At 32.5% G+C, this 22,393-nt stretch overlaps 2 protein-coding genes across 4 annotated transcripts in view; both read left to right on the top strand.

Moving 5' to 3' along the window:
* Positions 1-5,129, top strand: part of LOC107436921 (uncharacterized) — a 39,437-nt gene extending 34,308 nt beyond the window's left edge. The window contains exons 6-8 of one of the 3 annotated variants that reach the window (XM_071182762.2): positions 1,296-1,433; positions 2,964-3,069; positions 4,390-5,129. In XM_071182762.2, the coding sequence (XP_071038863.1) occupies positions 1,296-1,433; positions 2,964-3,069; positions 4,390-4,478 (333 nt within the window). In that variant the 3' untranslated portion in view covers positions 4,479-5,129. The remainder of the gene's footprint in view (positions 1-1,295; positions 1,434-2,963; positions 3,070-4,389) is intronic. The other 2 variants (XM_043051020.3, XM_071182764.2) reach the window with 2 other exon arrangements.
* A 13,479-nt stretch (positions 5,130-18,608) lies between these two features.
* Positions 18,609-21,081, top strand: LOC147812028 (putative divalent cation/proton antiporter TMEM165). Its single transcript, XM_087161715.1, has 2 exons — positions 18,609-18,775; positions 20,811-21,081. Exons 1-2 carry the CDS (start codon positions 18,704-18,706, stop codon positions 20,991-20,993), a joined length of 255 nt encoding a protein of 84 aa, XP_087017841.1. The 5' UTR covers positions 18,609-18,703; the 3' UTR covers positions 20,994-21,081.
* The last annotated feature ends 1,312 nt before the right edge of the window (positions 21,082-22,393 follow it).

Raw genomic sequence — 22,393 nt, 5'->3', positions numbered from 1 at the left:
TCTGCCGCTCTTAGGGAAGGAAATCACTTTAGTTTTTTCATGGCTAAACTTGAGTTCATAATCTGTAGACCACGAGATCAACTTCTCCAAAATCTGTGTTCCAATAAGATCAAACTTGTAAAAGCTAGTGTGCTTAATTAAGAGCAGCAAGTCATCTGCAAATGCTACAATTCTAAAATCTTGTTCGTTAAAATCACTAAAATTCGCATAAAATTCATGATTAAAAACGTCAAAGACAGTATTGATCAACAACAACCATAAAATGGGCCCCAGTGAGGATCCCTGAGGAACCCCCATATTAAAATCTTTTTGTATAAGTATGGAACTACCACCGTCCTCAAAAGTAACAGTACGGTTATCTAAAAAGCCGAAAAACAATGACAATAAATTTTTGGGGACATTGAGCTGATTTAATATTTTTTTCAAGCTATCCCATCTAGCTGTTCCGAAAGCGTTCTTGATATCAAGGGAAATAAATAAAGTATGAAAGAGTATAAAGTATAGTATGAAAAAATAAATAAAGAAAGGTGTTTCCTTAAAAGAAAGTCGTTTTTAGAAAACCGTTTATTTTATTACCGGCGTTGAACAGTAGTTCCAATTCAGAATTTACGACTATTCTATGTTCAACTCAGTAGCCTTGCAATTTTGAACCAAGCCTGGAAGACAATAGAACTCCTGTCGGCTTGCACCGACCACAGTGTTGACGTGAAAAATCCTCAGTGGTAGACGGATCATGGGTCAGAGTCCCCTTACAATCAGGCTAACCGTGGGAGGTTCTCGTGATCTTCCTCTCCATGTAACGAAAATGCCGGTTATCTCCATCAAAAAAGTCCTAAACGAAGGCAAATTTCTCCCAATACTCGATCCAGGAGTTCCCTTGTCTTCTGGATTGGGTTCAAAATTACAAGGATACGGAGTTGAACATTAGTAGTCGTAAACCCATAAAATTGAGTCGGTTGTTCAACGGAGTTATAATATAATATAAAATGGAACTCCTAGATCAAACAGTGGGACTACCCTCATGTGCGTAACATGGAGGTGAAAGTCTCCTAGGGTCACCCCGATGGCTAGAGGATTCTAACCCATGATCCGCCTACCACTGATTATATTTCGTCAACACTGTGGCCAGTGAGAGCCATGTGCAAAATTCATATCTACCAGTCATCGCTGGGAAACGAACCCAAACCTCATTAGTGGACGAGCGCTCTATCCCCTGAGCCACCATGACTCACATTAATTGTAATATTCTCTAAAAAATAAGGAAAAGAAAAAAAGTAATTCGTATGTAATTTTAGGTCAAAGAAAAAGACGTGGAAGCAGGCATTCGCAAATCATCTACAAGATGGGTATTTGTGGAAGCATTTATAATGACTTTCTTAGCCGAATGGGGAGACAGATCACAAATAGCTACAGTTGTTTTAGCCGCAAAGGAAGTAAGTAACCCCGGCATGCTCATGCTAAAAAATTGCAACAGTTAAATAACATTTAGTTTAATATTCGGATTCTTGAGTACTAATAGAAAATCTTAATAGTTCAAATATGTGCATACGATATATTGAATTACGAAATAAGATTTTTTGAAAAAATCTTAGTTTCCCTGAATAAACATGCCGATAACGTAACCTTAGTTTCTGAGAAAATTTCAGAAACGTTGTGTCTTAAACGTTTTGTATCTCAATAACTTTTGATTCGATTTTTCTCAAGTTTGGTCATTTTTTTTATAACCGTCGTTGAACAGCAGACCTAATTTTTTAATAATGTTCAACTCCGTAGCCTTGTATTTTTGAACCCAATCCAGAAGACAAGGAAACTCCTGGATCAGTACCCCCCGAGGTATGATTTGTTAAGGGAACATGGACTGCTTAGTTCCACTTTTTAGCATTTTTATTTTGAATCGAAAATCGAGTACAAAAAGAAACTCCTCGGTCAAGCAATGCGGCAAACTGTCCTTCGTAGAGTAGTACTTTAAAATGGAACTGACGCTCATTTATCTTACATGGAGATGCCATTCACGAAGAAACCTCACGGTTAGCCCGATAGCAAGGGGCTTCAAACCCGTGATCCCCGTCTACTACTGCGATTTTACAACAGCACTGCAGTCGGTGTGAACCGGGTGCATAATTCGCATCGAATAGCGACCACTTTGATTCGAATCTGGGTCACAGTATAGGCAGATAAACGCTTTATTACCTTGGCCATCGTTGTTTAAACGAGCAGTTCTGTTTTATTTTATAACTGGCGTTGAACAGTCTACCACTGAGGATATTTTACGTCAGTGAGAGCCAGGATCAGAGTTTGTAGCAACCAGCCGCTGCTGGTATTCGAACCTGGATTACCTCATTAGGAGGCTAACGCTCAATCTCAGGAGCAATCGCGATTCTAACAGCAATTATGAATAGCTGTTTAACCCCTTAACAATCGGTTAATTTTCAAGAAAACGGTCGTAAAAGTGCCTATTTTTTTAATTAGTGCTATATGATTAGTGGTGGCATCAAGTTTAAAATAAACTAACTATCTACAATTAACTTAAAAATATTCTGGTGCTGTCATTTGGTGTGTAAAATGAGAAAAAAATTTTTTCCGGGCAAAAGAACTGAATTCGTTTTATTCTTATTGGCTCGTTACTAATGAACACTCCAGTCCGGAAATATCACGGGAGCGAAAAATAGGGGCGAAGCCTCACCCCGTCATTTCCACGGGAGCGAGAAGAAAAAGGTTAAAACTCCTAATAGTTACCAAAAATTAACTTCCTAAAATAACTTTATCTAAAATATCTTATACCATGAGCTTTGAAAACAATCCTTAATTGGGAAAATTATTTAGCGAACAACTTCGTGCTGTTACTGTATTTTCTAAAGCTGATGTTACTAAATTCACTAAAATGTCACTTTGTACCTTTTTTAACAAATCTCTTTAATTACATCGGTACAGATGAAGAGATAAATAAATGTATCTTCTTACAGAGTGTGATCGGTGTTTTATTTGGGGCAATTGTGGCTCACGCAGCTTGTACTCTGGCAGCTGTGATTGGTGGAAAAGTAATATCGGATCGTATATCTCTTAGAGCAGGTTTGTAATACTTTAAAATTAAACATTCTCTCAAAACTTGAATAACTATAACATGTAAGAAATCTATGTATTTAAAAATTTAGAAATATTGCCTTAAAAAAGCATCAATTAAACTAAACAGTAAATGTGATATATGTCTAGATGTATAACTAGTATAAAACAACAATTGTACGACAGGTATTTCTTCTTAAATATTCAGGTATTTCATCATAGTATAGAGTTAACAGTCATTATATACTAGTGAATGGGAATTGAATAGTTGTAGTGGTAGCTACGCTACATTACTCCCCCGCAAGTATTTTATCTGCGATAGAATTCGATGAATGTATACCACTAGTTGATTCATTGCCGTTTTTGTGAGAGGCTGGGAGAGCTGTATTAAGATCACCAGAGTTAGAGTGCTGTTCGTGAAAGCTGTATTAATATCACGCTTGTGGGGTGTGGTTGTTCCTGTGCTGCTATTAGCAGCCAAATGTGTACAGGCTCCCATTGCGTGTGATCGAGACTGAGTAGCAACCGTGCGAAGAGGAAAATGTCGCAGTCCCAAATAGCAAGTCAACTGTTCACTGAATACCATCCATCGAACTAAGGTTCAAATCGAAGTGGGCGTTTTCAATCGAAGTAGGCGTGCCCCGTTCGGGTCTCCAATGTGGGAGAATGCTACCAACGTCAACCGTCATGTATATTTGTCTTTATATTTCAATTACTGTTTATTTTAAGTTATTTTGTTTTATAGGAACACGTTTTAAAAGCTTAACTATAAACAAAATCAACACGTGATTTCAGATAATTTTAGAAATATTGATTTGAGGACGCCTTCCACCTATGCTACCATGATCATTCAAATTACCTAGATCCCCTGAATTAGAGTAGTATAGGAAGCCTTAAGATTACCTAGCAAAGCATTACAAATAAAAAATAATTAAGTACTAAAGAGCGAGGAATAAACAGCTTTTTAGATTAGAGCTATAAGCTAGCAAGTATCACTGTGTTACCTTTATAGACAAAACTGAAACTTTCATAGTTTACTTTAAAACAATATCTTTCGCTGAGCCAATTAGAAAATTTTATTTTTTTAAGATATCTGTATTGAAGATATAATGAAAAAATCAAAAGTCGGTCTCCGTATCTTTTTTAAATTGAACGTACTTAGCTTCATGTTGAATATCGTATTTTTTGAGCTTACGATATACTCGTAATCCAATATGCAGACGCACACAAATTCTTTATTATATATGCATTGATAGATGATAGAACAAAAGGTAATGTAACTCATTGCAAATTAAGCTGTTTAATCAACAATAACGATCTATTTTTCAGTGACGATATTTGGAGGACTGCTGTTCTTCGCCTTTGCTATAAATTCGTTTGTAGAAGTCTTTGCAGATATTTCTTTGGCATCTTCTTGATCCAGACTGGACTGAATAGTTTGTTTCATAGATATGTGATCTGGACTGAATACATATGTCTCCATCCTCATCTTCTGGATCCAGACTGAAATGACTAGCTTAGTTTACGAATGAACTAAACCGAATGCATATCTACCTTCATCTTCCAGATCTTCTTCTTGATCCAGACTGAAATGACTAGCTTAGTTTACGAATGTAACACTTTTGAACTAAACCGAACGCATGCCTACCTTCATCTTCCAGACCCTCATCTTGATCCAGACTGAAATGACTAGCTTAGTTTGCGAATGTAACGCTCTTGAACTAAACTGAACGCATGTCTACCTTCATCTTCCAGATCCTCTTCTTGATCCAGACTGAAATGACTAGCTTAGTTTACTAATGTAACACTCTTGAACTAAACCGAACGCATATCTACCTTCATCTTCCTGATCCTCTTCTTGATCTAGTAGACTGAAAGACTACAATAATATGTTTAACAATTGTGGAAATATCTTAGTGAGAATATAAATAATTTTCTTTTCTATGTTTTTAAAAGCAGAATTTTTGGCACAGAAAGAAACAGTACTGAAATATTACCGCCAGAGCACTAACTGAGCGTAACTGTAAAGTAGATTTTTGTCTTTTTAATTAGAAGAGAGTTATCATCTCAATTGTTTTGTGCAGGAACTTATCACCATCAATCATAATTTAAATAACCTAATTCAAATGTTCCACTTTAAATTTAATGATATTAGTGGCGAAAAGCATCCGCCTATCCACCTAAAAAAGTGGATCTGACCGGTGGTTCTGTTATGGTGTGAGACTGTTTTTCATGATCCCTTAGTTTCTGTGGTTAGAAGCATGAGCTGAGATGTATGTGGAGCTCTCTCAGCTCCATGGCAATATTTTGAGAAAGGCCCATGTGGAGGTACAATTTTTGAGCGAAATAACTGGACACGCCATTTTTATTAAAATTTATTTAATAAGCATTTTTGAATAATAATAAATAAAGTATAGTTGAACAAGCATCGGTGATAATAAAAGTAAATCCTTAATGTAGGTATATATACAAAATTAGAAGAGGGATTAAAAAAGAGAAAATAAAACATGTTTCTCGTTGCTAGAGGATGCCGGACTGGCAGTGTTGAGTTGTAGTAGGCAGGTCACCGCATCTCATTTATTTCTCAGCAGTATAAATTGCTCTATTCACACGTCAAGTTTCACGCAGCCATGGTCATGGTTTGACAAAATGGGTCTTCAAAAACTGGGTTGTCTCTTCATAGTCTCCATTTAAATTCAATAGTACACATTTTAAGCGAAATAGAATGCAGATTATGTAGCTAATGAAATCGAACCTACTGCCTGCCATCCAACACTTCAGTTTTCATGGACGCCTAGAGGTCAATTCCAATGGCCACTCATGGAACCTGGTGGAAAGTCTCCCCAGACGTGTGCAGGCTGTAATCGAGGCTTTTCAATCCGAAATCGAGATCAATACTCAGAAAACATGTAACCTTACGCCAACCATGTGTTATAATTTTCTTTTTACTCTTACAAAAATGCTTCTACTAAAAACATTTTTTCAATAAAGCAAAACATTGGAGTTTCAAACCTTTCATCCTAAAAGGATTAAAAATTATTTTTTAAAACTTTTTTTAAAAAAAGTATTGCCACTTAGGCAAAAGGGTTACTTACGTCCATAGTGACGTTTTAAATGACGTCACATTAGCGAGAAGATCAAATTGCATCGTCCATTAAAATTTCACGACAAGGTGGATTTTAGCTGAGCATACGAGACTTTGAGAATAGAAACCTTATAATTACCTATATATTTAAGGTTATTTTCACCCTGAGACTAGCTTTATAAAAGGATGTTTTCAAGCTTGAAATCCCTAAGTCAATCTCGATTTAAGGTTTTTATATCGAAGGATGTTTTCAAAGGTTTTGAATTAGGGTAATGCGCGTAGAATAGAGCAGATCTCGTTTTAAGATTAGAAGGTTTACACGCAAACCGCATTACAAACCTTTTTAGGTTTACATCAAAAGCTTTTTGCTGAGTTAAAATAAACCTTTTTTTGCTATCTGGGATAAAATCTGAGCCGAGACCGAAATTTAATATGTCGTCCTATAGAGCTGGTGATTCGCGAATGTATAAAGGTAATATTGGTGAAAAAATAAGACAAAGGGCGTTATTGAGATCATTTATTTACAGATCAAGAGATAATGTACTTGAATTTTTACAAATATTAGTTTAAAAAATAAATTTTATAAACTTTACTAAACCAAACGGAATTATAATATTTGTTTAGTTTGAAAGCAGTATGGAATTACATGAAAACTTTGTCATGAGCCCGAGCACGCTTAAACTCAAAGGCAGCGTCAGATGAACCCATCTCATTTTTGATCCGTACCGATATATGTCCAGATATTTTTGACCAGATGGTGCATTACATCATAGCAACGTGTAATTTAGTTTAAGTTTTAAATTACCGTGTTCTTTCATTCTCTCTTTTGGTGGTTTCAACTCCTGGTTAGTTTTGTCAAATCGTGTTGAGTTATAACGTGGTTTAAATTTTATGTCTCCTTAATATAATGTCTATATGAATAATAGTATCCTAAAGTGAAACGTGGGTAAGTTGTGCTTTTCTTTAGTGATGAACTCTTAACCCTTTACTATGGTTGATAAAACGACAGACCTATGCTGGTACAACAGATACTGTTATGCGCCGTAGGCAAAAGGTTAAAGAGAACAGACTATCGCTGTTTTTTTCCTTCCTATTATTTAATTACTCATGCTATTCTTATGCATATCTTGTTATTCATATTATTGATTCCACAGTTTTGTTATGTGTATTCACTTTTATCAAACAAATCTTTCTGTTTAAGAATAGAGCAGAGCATTCTAGCGCATAAAAATAAACTTTTTATTGAAAATCCATTTACTTGAAAACAAGAATATTGTACAGTACTCAGTGTTCAAAAGCAAAATCTAGCAAAAATCCAACTGGAAAAAAAGACTTTTCTAGCTTGACCACTTGTCACAGTTACTTGTTGTTGCTTCACCTCACCCCCAGGGCATCATCAGGGGTGTGTTGGGGGTTTTGAAATCTTAAGCATGAGCCTCTAATTGTGATTACAGATTCTCTAAGAAAGTAACCCTCTGTGAGTTATAAGCTTATGCATTTTGTTCCCCAGATGGCAGTGTAAACGAGAAAATTTTAAAAATTTGCAAACTGTTTATAATGGTAGTAACTCGAGCGAGATTCATCAAATTGAAAATAAAAATAACGGAAACTAAAAATATTTCTGTACTTTATTTCAAAAAGAAAAAACATAAACTGAAAAAATTGATAAATTTTTTTATGTACCTATTTTTATCTTCTTATTAATCTAATGGATCTCGCTATAAACTGATTAAAATGATGAACTTAATCTGATCGTTTCGATATTCGCTTTTTTTAAACAGCTTGTACCCTATTTAATTTTTCTTGGTTACAGCACTCCCTTTAAAGTAAAATGCATAAACCTTCAACTCAAATAGGGCTACTTTTTTCTGGAGAATTCAAAACTGCAATAAAACTTTGGGGCTCATATTTAAGATTTCATCGTTGCCCCCGACACCCCTCCGGAGGGAGGGATGAAAGATCGAATTTGACACCATTGGAAAGCTTTTGAAAAATATTGAATGCGTCTAGTTTCACTTTTTGATCCGATGCGTATTTCTCGAGACATTTGTCCACTTTTTATATTCTAATATTTAATAACCTTTTTACTTTATTACTCTCCAAACTTTAATATGTATAAATTTTTGCTTCATTTTTGACTAGGGTTGTAACTTTAAATTGGTTAGGGTTAAGTTTTCTTTTTTCTTTTTTTTACAAACGCATGAGCGGTAAACTTTACATTTCTTTAGCTATAAATGTAAAAATTAATAATTAAATAGCCCCATCCATGCTAGTCTATCTTATCTTTCAAACTTCCCTATCTTGGACGTCTGTTTTTTTAGACAATAAAATTCTTTTCATTGTAACGTTATATTTTTTATGTTATTATGATCGGAATTTAAATTCGAATTTCCAAATTATTTATATCTTTAATCAAAACAAGTAAGCAAGTCTATCTGTCTCAGCTGTGCCACAGCAGTTTACTTGTTGTATCATAAACAAGATGGCAGCACTATAGACTAACTTTCGCCTAAAATATTCTAGAAAGTAAGGTTAAAGATATTTAAAATTTCTATATCAAACTTAAGTTTATCAAGTGCTCGATTTTATCGCTTGTTTGTTTATCAAAAAGCAATGCATTGAATCTTTAATTCTATTTTATTTAAACAATGTGCATCAATGCCCAGCATTTATCATTTTAATTTTTACTAAAATTGTGTTAAATTGATATTGTTTCTCACCAATTTCACTACTAACGAATATTTGATATTTGTTTAAAAGCAATAGAACACGTGACTTAAAAATTCAAATTCGACTGAACTACAATCATTTAGCGTTGGCATGATGGTCAACTTATCGCTATATTTTCACAGGATATTATTGAACTGTTTAATTTCAGATGTTATAAATTCGATGTGACGTGTATATTCAAAGTTATTTTTTAAATTGTAGACATAATTATTATCCAAGCCTAATTTTGCCCAGTAGAGATAAATTTCTTTTTTAACGTAATATTTTGAAAGGTTATTTTAATTCCAGCAGTCTGGAAAGCTACGAAGTCTCTCTGCAACCAATAAAATGTATAATTTTGAGTCAATTCGTAAAATAAACCTGGGAGAAAATCCTAACTCGTCCACCAGTAACCAATTTTATCGAAGTATAATTAGAAATGTTACACCTCTTTATGGTTATATAGATAATTTATCACATTTTAATCATATGCCCAATCGTTCTCAGATTCGTAATTCATTCTTTCCATTTCATCTTAATCCTACACCAGCTTGTAGTCGTATTGATAATTCACTCATTCCATCGCATCTTAATCAAATCAATCCTCCTTCATGGGAAATAAAAAACGAAATTCCTATGGATGATTCATTAACGCATAGAAACCTTTTAAATTCAACTTCTGAAATTTTAAAGGATAATTCTACAGAAATTAATCTACAGAGCCCTGCTCTTTTATATGCACCAGAAAATCCTGTGAGTATCACTTCTAGTAATTTATATAGATCAACAGAAAATGAATCTACATCAACAAGTGCTATGAAACTGGATTTGCAGAGATTAGTGGAGAATGATTCTACATCAACAAGTGCTTTGAAACTGGATTTGCATAGATTAGTTGAGAATGATTCTGCATTAACAAGTGCTATGAAGCGGGATTTGCATAGATTAGTAGATAATGATTCTACATCAACAAGTGATATGAAACTGGATTTGTATAGATTAGTTGAGAATGATTCTACATCAACAAGTGTTGTAAGTATAACAATGCAAGAGAGTAATCCGGAACTAAATTATATGAATTTTTGTTCTAGTTTAGAAACTAATGAAGTTATGCTGCCTGATTGTGTTATCAAAATTGAAAATGATACTTTTAGTTGTTCCAAGAGTGAAAATGATATCAATAATGCAGGATATTGCGATATGCCATTAATTTCTCGAAAGCAAAAGGCAAAATATTCTAAGCCCTATCAATTTATTGACCCTGAATCTTTTGATACAATTAGCAATGTTGTTGTAGAAAATGTTTTTAGCTTGAAAGACAATGAGAAAATCAGTAATGTTTGTCACTTTTACGAAAAAAATTTGTGTTCTCGCTTTTCTGAAAACACTTACAAATGCAGCTTTTGTTCAAAATTTTTTAATCTCAAAGTTATTTTAAATGCTCATATACTTAGAGATCATGAAACAAAAAGATTTCAGTGTCATAACTGTTTAAGGAATTTTAATTCCAAAACTGAATGTAAGGTACATTTTATAACTACTCACATGTAATTATTGCTTTAAAAGTTTTAAGAAAAAGTTTATTCTTATTGAACATTATCATACATTCCATAAAATCACTGTTCTGTTTTGGCATGAAAGGCAATTAAGTAATAATGATAATTTTAAATCTATTAGGAGTAAAAATGGCTGAAACAAACCAGTTTGCCCACTGTGTCGCTCTGAATGTTGGTCAAAAATAAATTTGATGAGGCACTATAGTAAAGTTCACAGGATTCACTTTAGAGCTGTTTGCATTGTATACAATAAAAACTGTTTTTATTTCGGTGTTCTTAAGAATCATTACCAACACCATTGTCTTTGTCCATTTTATTGTTGTGACTGTAAAAAACTTTTCCAAACTATGTCCTCATTTAAACTTCATAACTGTAAAATTGCGATTGATAGTGGAGCTTATTCTTGTTTTAAACTTAAGCATAATCTTGTAGCTTATAGTTTTTGTCATAGTGATATATCCTTATCCTGTCCCGTTTGTGATCAAGTCTCTCAAGATATTAATCTTTTACAAAAGCATTATTTAAGCCATATAATAAAACCTTTCAAATGCTATTCATGTGATCAAGGATATATTTTTGAACACAGTCTCGTCAAACATACTTTTGGATTAAAACAGAGTCGCCACCAGTCATTTTCCTGCAAGGACTGTAATAAACTTTTTGATGACATGTTACAGTTAGAAACTCATAACTGTGATGACCGGCTTTTTACTTGTGAAATTTGTAGAAAATGCTATGACGAGGAACAGATGCTTATACTTCACAGTTTCTTACATTTGTGTACAAAACCATATGTTTGTCCAGTTTGTAACAAAAACTATACCTGTGTGTACAGCTTATGTCATCATTATGTTACCCATAAACCAGAAGAAAAGCGTGGTTTTAAAATTTGTGACCAAAGTTTTGTGGAGGATCGCAGAATCCAAACTCGTTTTCCTAGAGTACGCAATGAAGATTTTCTGAGGCGTTCTACCTGCAAAAAAAGTTTCGGTTATGTTTTGGACCACAAAACTTTTCAAGAAAATATTTTTAAACACCTCAAAAACGAAAAGCAGATGCAAATTGATGTATCTACAAAGATCCAAACAGAAAATAGTTATGTCTGTGATGTTTGTGATAAGGGTTTTAATGATTATGAAGAATTCCTGTGTCATATTTGCACATCACATGAAAAAAAGATTCTTAGTTGTCGTAAATACAAAAAAAGTTTCGGTACAATTGTTTGCTTCAAAATTCATAAATGTAGTCAAAGATATGACATCTTTAAAATCGAGTGTAAAACGGATGTGTGTGATATTTGTAATTGTCGTTTTACTTCAAAGTAATTTAAAAAACATCTTTATAATTTTCACAGAAAAGAACGCCTGCTTAGTTGTTGGCGTTGTAGAAGGAGTTTTAAGACAATCTTAAGTTTCACAAAGCATGAATGCTTGGGTTGTTCAATTTCTAAAAGAGAGATAACAAAAACAGAGTTAAAAAACACGAGTCAACATGTAAAAGACTCAAATGTGCCTTTTGTGATTTGTATTTGTCCAATAAAGCAAATTTTATTAAACACACAAAGACGCATGAAAATAAAATTGAAAGTAACCAAGTGGAAATGAAGGAAACAGATTCAAAAGCAGACCTTGATTGAAGCAAATACTACACCTTTGTCACAAATCCTACAAAGTAAGTATGTATGTGGTGTGTGTAAAAAGATCTGGTATGATAAAGAATGTTTTGAAAAGCATTACATTAAAGTCAATAAAACTGATGTAAATGACACCAAAGTAGTTTCATCTAAGCAGCTACAATTTTCTGAAGTCAATGCGCCTTATCCGAATAGCTCCAGTAGTGAAGTTTTTTCAGTTACTTGTGAAATTTGTCACAAAATATTCAGTTGCCCAGATGTGTTTTTGAAACATGCTTGCATTGAGAATAAGAAAAAAAATATTAAAGTGTGATGTTTCCAATCTAATTTTTAATAGAATGCAAGGCTACCAAAGTCATATTCGTAGTCATTCAAGATCTGTTTTCAAATGTGAAATTTGCAGTAAGCATATAACTGCGACACGAAAATTGAAAGAACATATATCTCAACATTTAGATATAAGGGAAAATAAGTGTACATATTGTAATAAAGCTTTTGTAAGAGCAATTCTTCTTAAAGAGCATATTGGACACACGGCAACCAGAGACATTGTGAATGTAAATTGTGTGACAAAAAGTATTTTACAAATCGCGAACTCCACAAACATTATTGTGTTAAACATCCTGAAAGTTCTTATACGTCAAAAAATGTTTAAATTTTTTTTATTAAAATTTCTTTAATTTTTTGATTTGATCAATTTTCTATTTTAATCATTCAAGGAAATCTAGAACACACTTTAATTTGTAATCTTTTTTTTTTTGTATCTAAGATAACTTATAACAAATATGAGTACTAAAGAAAGTTCCGAGCATTACTTCTACCATTAGACAAAATTCTTTCAATAATTAACATTTTTATTTATTAAATAAAAAAATGAAAAACTGTGTTAGATACATACAATTTTTGTGATAGTATTCTAAATATTTGCATTATTGCAACAGATTGTGTTAATTCTTAATTTTAAAAATAAATAAATAATTTTTTGTGTGAGGGACTGCTCAAATACACATATATAAACCAAGAACGTAAAAAATTTGCAGTAAAAATATTTCTTTTTATAAATGTTTCAATTTAATCAAGTAATTCAAACTATAATGAGGCTTTTTTCTGGAGTGATGAAATGGAACCATTTATTGTTTATATTGTTTGTAACTCATGTTAGAATTAAAATAAAAGCTCCAAATGACTTCATTTTTAGTATCTTACATTACATTAATAGTCCCATAGTGATTATTAACACTATCTTAACAATAATTCAAAATATTGTGGTTTAAAATATAATATTACTTTATACTTTTAATTAGTATATTCTGAGTTAACACTAAATATTTTAAGTTCTCGTCAAAAATGATTCAAGTAATTTATAAATTTTTATCCAAATATTTATAAGTATGAATTGGCTTAAAATAAATTTATAAGATTAAAGATTTTTGTCCTATTATTTTTTTTAATATGCATTTTTATGCTTCTGAATCTTTTTTTTTAATGCTTCATTTTATTAGTTATTAAAAAAATGCTATTATAAAGACTTGATATTAAATTTATTGATATTAAATTTGAGTTCAGCTAAAGCTCATTGTATTAGTATACATACATGGGCAATTCTACTACTTATGAATGTCATATTCACTAACTTTATATGCAAATAATTATGTTAAAAGGAATCAAGTAGTTCTAAAACTTTTGTGCTAAAGTAACTTTTGGTGACATTTATACTGCTTAGTTTTTCAATTGATTCCCCTTACGCATACCCAGATTTATAAATCAGTGACTCTGCTTGACATAAGAAACTTCTATTTCTTAAAACTCTGGATTTCCAAATATCTGGGCTTTTTGCTAGAAATGGGTCTCTATTTAAAATCTGAATATTTTACCTCTTTATTCATCAATTAATGTAATTCTTAATTATTCTATTTATTGATAAAGAAAGCAAAGAATTTTAAAATAAAAAATAATTATCTGTGGACAATCGAGGCTTCTAATTAAAAATAGGCAACTAAGTCTACTTATTGTATAAAAATATTAGTGGTCGGAATCAGCAGGAAACAAATAAAATAACTATTGCAGTCTTTTTTTTTTCTTTCCATAATGTAGTGTGACCATTTAAGATACTAATAAGATTTTTTTATTCTCATTTTTATCTTTTTTTTTTAAGGAACAGAAATGAAATTATTACACTATCATTTGGCTTTTTTTAAAAAGCTGTAAAAAAAATATACTCAAGTATAGTTTCAAATTTGCATTTTACAATTTTGTCTTAAGAGATCTTGCCATAGTCAATCACTCGTCTTGGTACTTTTATTTTCGAATACATTCAAGCCAGTTTCATCAGAAACACAAATTATTAAGAGATACAAATTTGCTTATAATAATAGCTTTTTGTATCATCCATCAAGAGAATTCACGAACACGGTATGAATCTACAGTTGAAACAGTTATTAGCTTAATTAGATTGGAGAGCAAAATTCCAAAACAGAAAATATTCAATACCTTATAGCAGTGTTTCCCAAACTTATGACTTTTGTGTACCCTTTCTAAATTTTTCGTAACGCTGTGTACCACTAATAAAAAAACGAATGTATTTTTTAATATAAAAAAATTGCATAAAAGTTAAAATTCACAACTGGCTGTTGACACCACTAATTATTAACTGTTAACTTTGCCAATACAAAAATAACCAATAGGAGAATACATAATCGTAAATTTTCATGGCTAGCTTTGTTTTTAAATAAAAGATTTTGAAGTTTTCGTTTGTTACAAGATATTTCGCATAAGAACGCGTACCCCCGCTAAACTGTTCAAGTACCCCTGGGGTTACGCGTACCATACTTTGGGAAACACTGCCTTATAGTACTAATATGAACTGCTATTCCTCCTGCTATTGAATTTATTTACCTTAATCCGACTCATGCGTAGCTCCCGCGATTGCAAAAGGTTTAAGACTCCTAGATTAAACTTAAAATATGCTTATTTGATGATTTTATAATTAATTTCTAAACTGCCATCATAAATTTATTAAGTACCACATCATTGATTATCAGATAGTTTATATATATATATAGTTAAATTGATTAGGTATAATGTTGAGTAAGAACATTTTAACTTAAATTTATTTAACAGTGAATAAAATATAAGTTTTGCTAGCACTTAAAATAAAATCCGGAGAAAATAGACAACTATATTTATAACCAATAGCTCAATCGCCAACGAAAATTTTAAGAATCACTTTTAATGCCCCTTTATTTTAATATGTTAGAATAATTGTAGGAGCTAATTTATGATTCTGTCATAATAGGAATTCCATTCGGCAAAATGAAAAATTTTCCCCTAACAAAATTGGCGATCGCACCGCTCGAATACGCCATCCGGGGAGCGACCAGCTTCATGCTTTTGGCGCTTCCCTCTCCTCCTCTTTTCAGTTGTATAGGAATGTACTACGATATTTTCCCTTTCTTTGATATTTCTTCTTTTTACTTAATAAAAATATTTTTTTAAATTTTCGTCAAGCTTTTTTCTAGAACTGTGTTTAATGTAGTTTTCAGTTCCATATAGTTTTCCAACTTAAAAGATTTAAATTTATATGAAAATCAAGAGAGAAACTAACGTACTTCCTTCCTCTATGACTCTCCACACGCTAATGGGGAAAGCATGTCAAGTGTTGCCATAGGTAGAGAGTTCTGCTCTACGCCACCTGTAGCCCATTTCGATCGCCAATTCGAGGTTCTCCTGGACAAAACCTATTATTTTATTCTTCGTTGCAGCAACGGAATTTAAAAACTAAGCTAACTATACCGAAAAATCTACACAATGCTATCCATTATTTTTCGAACGGAAACAAAAATAGGTAAATGGAAAAATCTACACTATGCTTCCAATTCTCTTTCGAAAGGAAACGAAAATATCTAAATGGAAAAAATCTACACTATTCTTCCAATTCTCTTTCGGAAGGAATGGAAACTAACTAAAATGAAAAATCTTCACTATGTTTTCCATTCTCTTTCGAACGGCTTAATTAAAAAAATCTGCACAATGCTTCCCATTTTCTCTCAAGCGAAATCGAAACTAACTTAGAAAACGAAACTGGCTAAACTGGAAAATCTACCCAATGCTCTTCATTCTCTTTCGAGCGAAATCGAAACTCACTTTGAAAGGGAAACTTGTTAAATTAAAAAATCTACAAAATACTCCCCCTTCTCTTGAACGCTCTCCCTTATTTAATTTATTATAATTATTATTATTTTTTGTACATGTCTTCACCTATCTATTTTTAGTCAAAGGCAGGGCAACGATTGTGTTTCGTATCGCATTGTGTCTCGCCTTTTATATTTTTTGGAAAAACTACTTCGAAGAAAGTTCCGATATTAGAGAGCCTGAATTGAATTACCTCGATTCAATTTTTTTTTATCGCTAATAGACAAAATTTAACGCTAGAAAAAATGAACCGTTTCGGCTTCACTATATTACACTATATGAGATTAAGAAACTTGAAATTACTAAGGTGTTTAGAAAAGTGTACAGAAATTATGATGGAATAAAAAAATTGACTTTCGATAATTTGTTTGAAAATTAATAATTGGGTTAAACTTATTGGTAAAAATAGTATATGCAACTACATAGTTAAAACTTAGCATGCTGCAAGGGCCACATTTGTTTATGATCTTAAAGTGGAGTGTTTTTTATCAATTCCAATTTGTTCGAAAGTTATAGCTATTTTAAGTGCTTTTTAAAAAATTTTACTAGGGTGGGTAAAAAAGATGTTCACGGAGTAAGTTGGAAAAAAAATTGCGTTTCGATTGTTAGTTCGAGAATTTTTTAATTATTGAACTTAAGAAAAAAAAATGACCGTGCATGTTAATCGATCTATTGTCTTCTGCAGTGCAACTACAGAGTTGAAATTTGATGGGATGATAATTTTGTATTATAATTTAAACGAGTGATTTTTTTCCCTCGAAATTCCCATTTGATTGAAAATTATTGCAAAATCTTTTTCGTGATTTTTTTATTTTTTGCTTAAAATATTGATAATCTATTAATTGTTGTCGAAAATTTATTTTTCCCTCACGAAATCTCTTTTTCGATAGTTTCTAAACTCGCGCTCATTTGAAAATAGCAACAAAAAAGCTAATAAAGAGCGATAAGAACTGTAAAATTATCAGTAAATTTACTTCTCATTTAAATCTTCATATTGAATAACACATTCTGTATTTTTTTTCCATTTAAAGTACAGATAATTATCTTTAAAATATAGGCATATTTTGCTACCATTAACAATATGTTCGAACAAAAACTAAAATATTTGTATATTTTGAAACCAATATGCTTTGTTTTTTTAGTCGAAACTATTAACCATTATTGTAATCAATAAAGAAGAAATAAGCAATGATGAATGAGAAACAAGAAAGGAGTTGGCGAGCAGGTTGCAGAGTTTCCTAGTAAATTAAATAACCAATATTTAATTTTAATTAATGTTTAAAAATTTAATTTTAAGAAATTGTGACAATTCAATATATAAATAAGTGTTTTATAATAATTCGTTACAGTCTTTCCTTTATATAAAACAGGTTTTTAAGTGAAATTAAAATTTTATGGTGAGATACATGACCGATAGGAACCTTTTCTTGAGTATTTAATGTTAATGTATCTTTCTTATCTAATGTATCTTAAACCTGTCCACTTTCAGTAAAAATTAATGTATACACTTATCCATTTAATTTTTTATGTAAATTTAACGTAACGTTTTTTTTTTATACAAGGTCCATAAATATTTAACCTAGATTTAAGAAATTTTATGCAGTCATTGCAAATAACAACCGTACTAGTAAGTAAATAACAAATAGCAATAACAAGTAAACGATATAAGTTATAAGCTCATTACTTGATTTTCTGGAATGGGGTGATAATACTTGTTTTCTTTTGTAATTTATTGTCGGTCTCTAAAGCCCCTGAAAGCTTTAAACTTTATTACAAAGTAGGAAAAATCGCATGAATCAAACACTTTTCAAATTGCAAAATTGTCCTCGAAGTATTTCTTGAGAAATTAAAATATATATATATATGTTACGGTAAAATACCAAAATCTGGAGAATGTCGACATTCACCTGTGAATGTCAACATTCACGTAGTCGCTTTAGTGAATGTCCGAAATATTTGTTATGTCCAATTTTATATTAATTTATTCGTTAATATTATTATATTTATTTGATATATTTATTCCATATTTTAATACTTACTGACGATAGATTAGAAGAAACATCAGTGTTTCGAGTATCGGGCAAATATATACCGGGCAATGGCACTTGACCTTAAGAAAACATCAGTGTAGGGTTAAAATATCGAATAAATGTAATTATATCCACGAATAAATTCATATCAAATCGAATGTAATAAATATTTCGGACATTCACCAAAGCATATCTGTCATTGTCGACACACACCGGTAAGGGTCCGAATGTACGAGAATGTAATGAAATATTCGATCTTTCACCGACGTATTTGGTGTTTGTCGACATTCACCGGTGAAAGTCGACAACCACCGATTTCGGTCTTTCGCCGTGACATATATATCAAAAACAGTAAGTGTCTCTTCCATTATTGTAGGGTAGTGGATTTTAGCCAATAATATTGATTTACAAATAATTGTTATTCTGAATAGGATGCAAAATGAATAGTTCTTCGGGGAAAGAGGAATTAGAAGAAGTGCAAAGAACAGTTGACATTAAAATGTCAAGTAAGGTAAGATTATTCATTAATTTATTTTCGATTAAGACACAAGTAACATACTTAGAAATGTCTGGGCAGTAAATTTGAAATGTTTATGCATTATTTTTACACTTTTTAATTGCATTTCAGACAAAATTTATTGGTATTAATTAAGGGTGGGTATTGCAGAGCACCTTCCACATTTGGAGCCGTTGTCAAAAATTAAAACAGTAGATTTAAACAAATTAATATATTTATGTAAACCAAAACAATCAAAATATGGTGATACATAATCGAGATCAGTAAGACTTTCACTGGTGTATTTAACTTACATAAAGCCAGTTTACTTGCCAGATGGATCTGAAAGATGGTCACCTTTCTTTAGGAACTCTTTTTTCAGCTTATCCAAGAAATAATTTAGACTTCTTTTCTTACTTTAATTATTCTTCTGTCCTGGTGTACCTTGATAATAATTTGTCAGATTCGCGCAACGTTTTTATTTTTATCAATAAAATTTTTATTTGAGGCCTCTAATATGCTAGCTTCAATTTTGAAAAGCTCTTAAGCGTCTCTTGATAAATGTACTGTAAAAAAAAAAAAAAAAGCATTTTTTCCAAAAAGGAAGTTAAAAAATTTTATACTTCAGGTATAGCAAATTAATATTTAGAGGGAGAAATAAGGAAGCTATCAAAATTTCTCGTAATAATTGTGAGGAAGACGGTGTGATAACATCAAAACCAATTTGGTTGCTTGATAAATTTTGGAGATGTTTCTAATATTTACCTTTAAAATCATATATTATAATTAAGCGATCAAGGAAGTTTTTATATTTTCAGTCTCCTCAGTAGTGATTCGTTAAATTTTGATATTCTTTTTGTTCCAAGCTTAATATTTATGTGCAAAATCTATTGTGTATACGTTTTCAACCATACTTTTGGTAAGTATTATAAAAGGGAACTGTAAGGGGATATTTATACCACTGAAATATTTCTATTGTGTCATTATCTAAAATACATTGCTCAAAACAATTAAAGGATATTGAGTTGATCTCGCACCTGAAAAATTGATTCAATGATTGATACATTATCGACAGACGTTGTATGCTATATGAGATAAAAATGACATGTGTTTGGCAGAAGAAAGAAAAAGCGTTTTATTGAGCATTTGGGTACAAGAAACATAATTTGAGCGTATGAGAAAACAAGTAAAAATAGGCGTTTCCTTAAAAGAATATTGTTTTTAGAAAACCGTTAATTTTATTACCGGCGATGAACAGCCGTTCCAATTCAGAATTTACGACTATTCAATGTTCAACTCCGTAGCCTTGTAATTTTGAACCAAACCTGGAAGACAATGGATCTCCTGGGAGCCGCGGTGGCTCAGGGGATAGAGTGTCCGCCTTCCATTGAGGTGAGCCAGGGTTCGATCCCGGCGATTGCTGGTCGATACGAATTCCGCATCCGGTTTACACCGACCACAGTGCTGACATGAAATATCCTCAGTGGTAGACGGATCATGAGTTAGAGTCCCCTTGCTGTCAGGCTAACCTAGGGAGGTTCTCGTGGTTTTCTTCTCCATATAACGCAATTGCGGGTTAGTTCCCTCAAAAAGTCTTCCACGAAGGCAAATTTCTCCTAATACTTGATCCAGGAATTCCCTTGTCTTCTGCATTGGGTTCAAAATTACAAGGCTACGTAGTTGAACATTAACAGTCATAAACCCAAAAATTGGGTAATATAAAATAAAATGGAACTCCTGGATAAAGCAGTGGAACAATTCGCATTTGCGTAACATGGTGGCGAAAACTTCCTAGTGTCACCCCGATGGCTGGAGGATTCTAACCCATGATCCGTCTACCACTGATTATGTGTGTTAACACTGTGGTCAGTGAGAGCCGGGTCCAGAATTCGTATCGACCAGCCATTGCTGGGAATCGAACCAGAATCACCTCATTGGGAGACTAGCCCTCTATCCCCTGAGCCACCATGACTCACATTATATTAATTGTAATATTCTCTAAAAAATAAAGAAAAAAAAACAAGAAAAAGTAATTCGTATGTAATTCTAGGTCAAAGAAAGAGACGTGGAAGCAGGCATTCGCAAATCATCTACAAGATGGGTATTTGTGGAAGCATTTATAATGACTTTCTTAGCCGAATGGGGAGACAGATCACAAATAGCTACAGTTGTTTTAGCCGCAAAGGAAGTAAGTAACCCCGGCATACTCATGCTGAAAAATTGCAACAGTTAAATAACTTTTAGTTTAATATTCGGATTCCTGCGTACTAATAGAAAATCTTAATAGTTCAAATGTGTGCATACCAGGGGCGTACGCAAGGGGGGGTTAGGGGTTTAAACCCCCCCCCTTGAGCTCAGACAAAGTGAATTTACAAAATAATACAGACAAAAATAAAAATTTTAGTAGAAATTATGCGGGTTATTATTTTTTAAGACTATATATTTTTATTTGCCTTATGCCTACTTTTTTTTTCTCACGGTATTTCTCAGAATACTGATAAAACATTTACTATAATAGGGTTGTATTTTTGAAACCAAATTCACGTGATACTGTTACGGGCGAGCCCCGATCACTGGTTCCTTTCTGACCTGCCAGTCGCGATAGTTTTCGAGACTGGCTGGCATTCGCGAGGTCTGGAATCCTAAACGTTCTGTCGTCTTTGAGACAATTCGAGAATTTTGTAGATGCGGTTAAAAAAATTATATGAAAGGGGGTTACATTTATTTTCGATTTTAGTCAGACTAAGAGTTATCTCTGCCACTTGTCCTTCGGAGCTTGTTTCTAAATCTGTTTTGTTTTGGAGACTCTGTGCTCGTTGAAGTTATTCATTCCAGCTCGAAACTTTGAGATCGTAGCTTAGTGGATATTTCTGTGCCAATATATATGTATATATTTTTGCTGTTCTTGGATCTTTAGGATGTCTAAACGCAAGAATTTAACAATTTTTAATTACTTTGAGAAAAAATCACGACCTGAAATTAGTGAGGTGACAGCATCTAGTACCAATGTAAGTTTTTCTGTTAAACAGAAATGTGATACTTCCGTTGAAGAAAACGTTTCTAGCGTAACAGAATCTGATGAATGTGAAAGCGGCCCTCAAAGTGTTACTTCCCACCCATATGACATTGGACTTTTTTCAGAAGATAATACATGCGAGGATAAAAAACTGGATATACTTAAAAATGTTTGGGAACCCAATCCAGCATTTGTTTTTCCTGAAAAAGGAAAAAGAGAATTGAAATTTCAGTACAAATGGCTTTATCGCTGGAAATGGCTTGCATATTCAGAGGTTAAGGGTGGTGCTGTTTGCAAATTTTGTGTACTTTTCACCCCAAGTGGTGCCGGTTCTGGAAAGCAACCTTTAGGCCAACTGTGCAATGTAAAATTTGACAACTGGAAAAATGCTGTAGAGCGATTTTCTGAACACGAGAAATGTCTTTATCACAAAAAATCGATCGAAACTGCTGGGACATTAAACGATATTTTATTTGGAAAGATGAAACCTGTGGATGAACAAGTTGACAGTGCAGCAAGCAGAAGAAAATAGAAAAAACATTACTCCAATCATTGAAACCATCATATTTTGTGGAAATCAAGGTCTCGCTCTAAGAGGACATAAGGATTCGGGAATA

This window comes from Parasteatoda tepidariorum, chromosome 4 (assembly GCF_982258835.1).
Source record: "Parasteatoda tepidariorum strain Cologne lab strain chromosome 4, Ptep-v5.0, whole genome shotgun sequence".
Taxonomy (NCBI): domain Eukaryota; kingdom Metazoa; phylum Arthropoda; class Arachnida; order Araneae; family Theridiidae; genus Parasteatoda; species Parasteatoda tepidariorum.
Note: the sequence above shows the minus strand (reverse complement) of the source record. Positions and strands in the feature narration are given on the sequence as shown.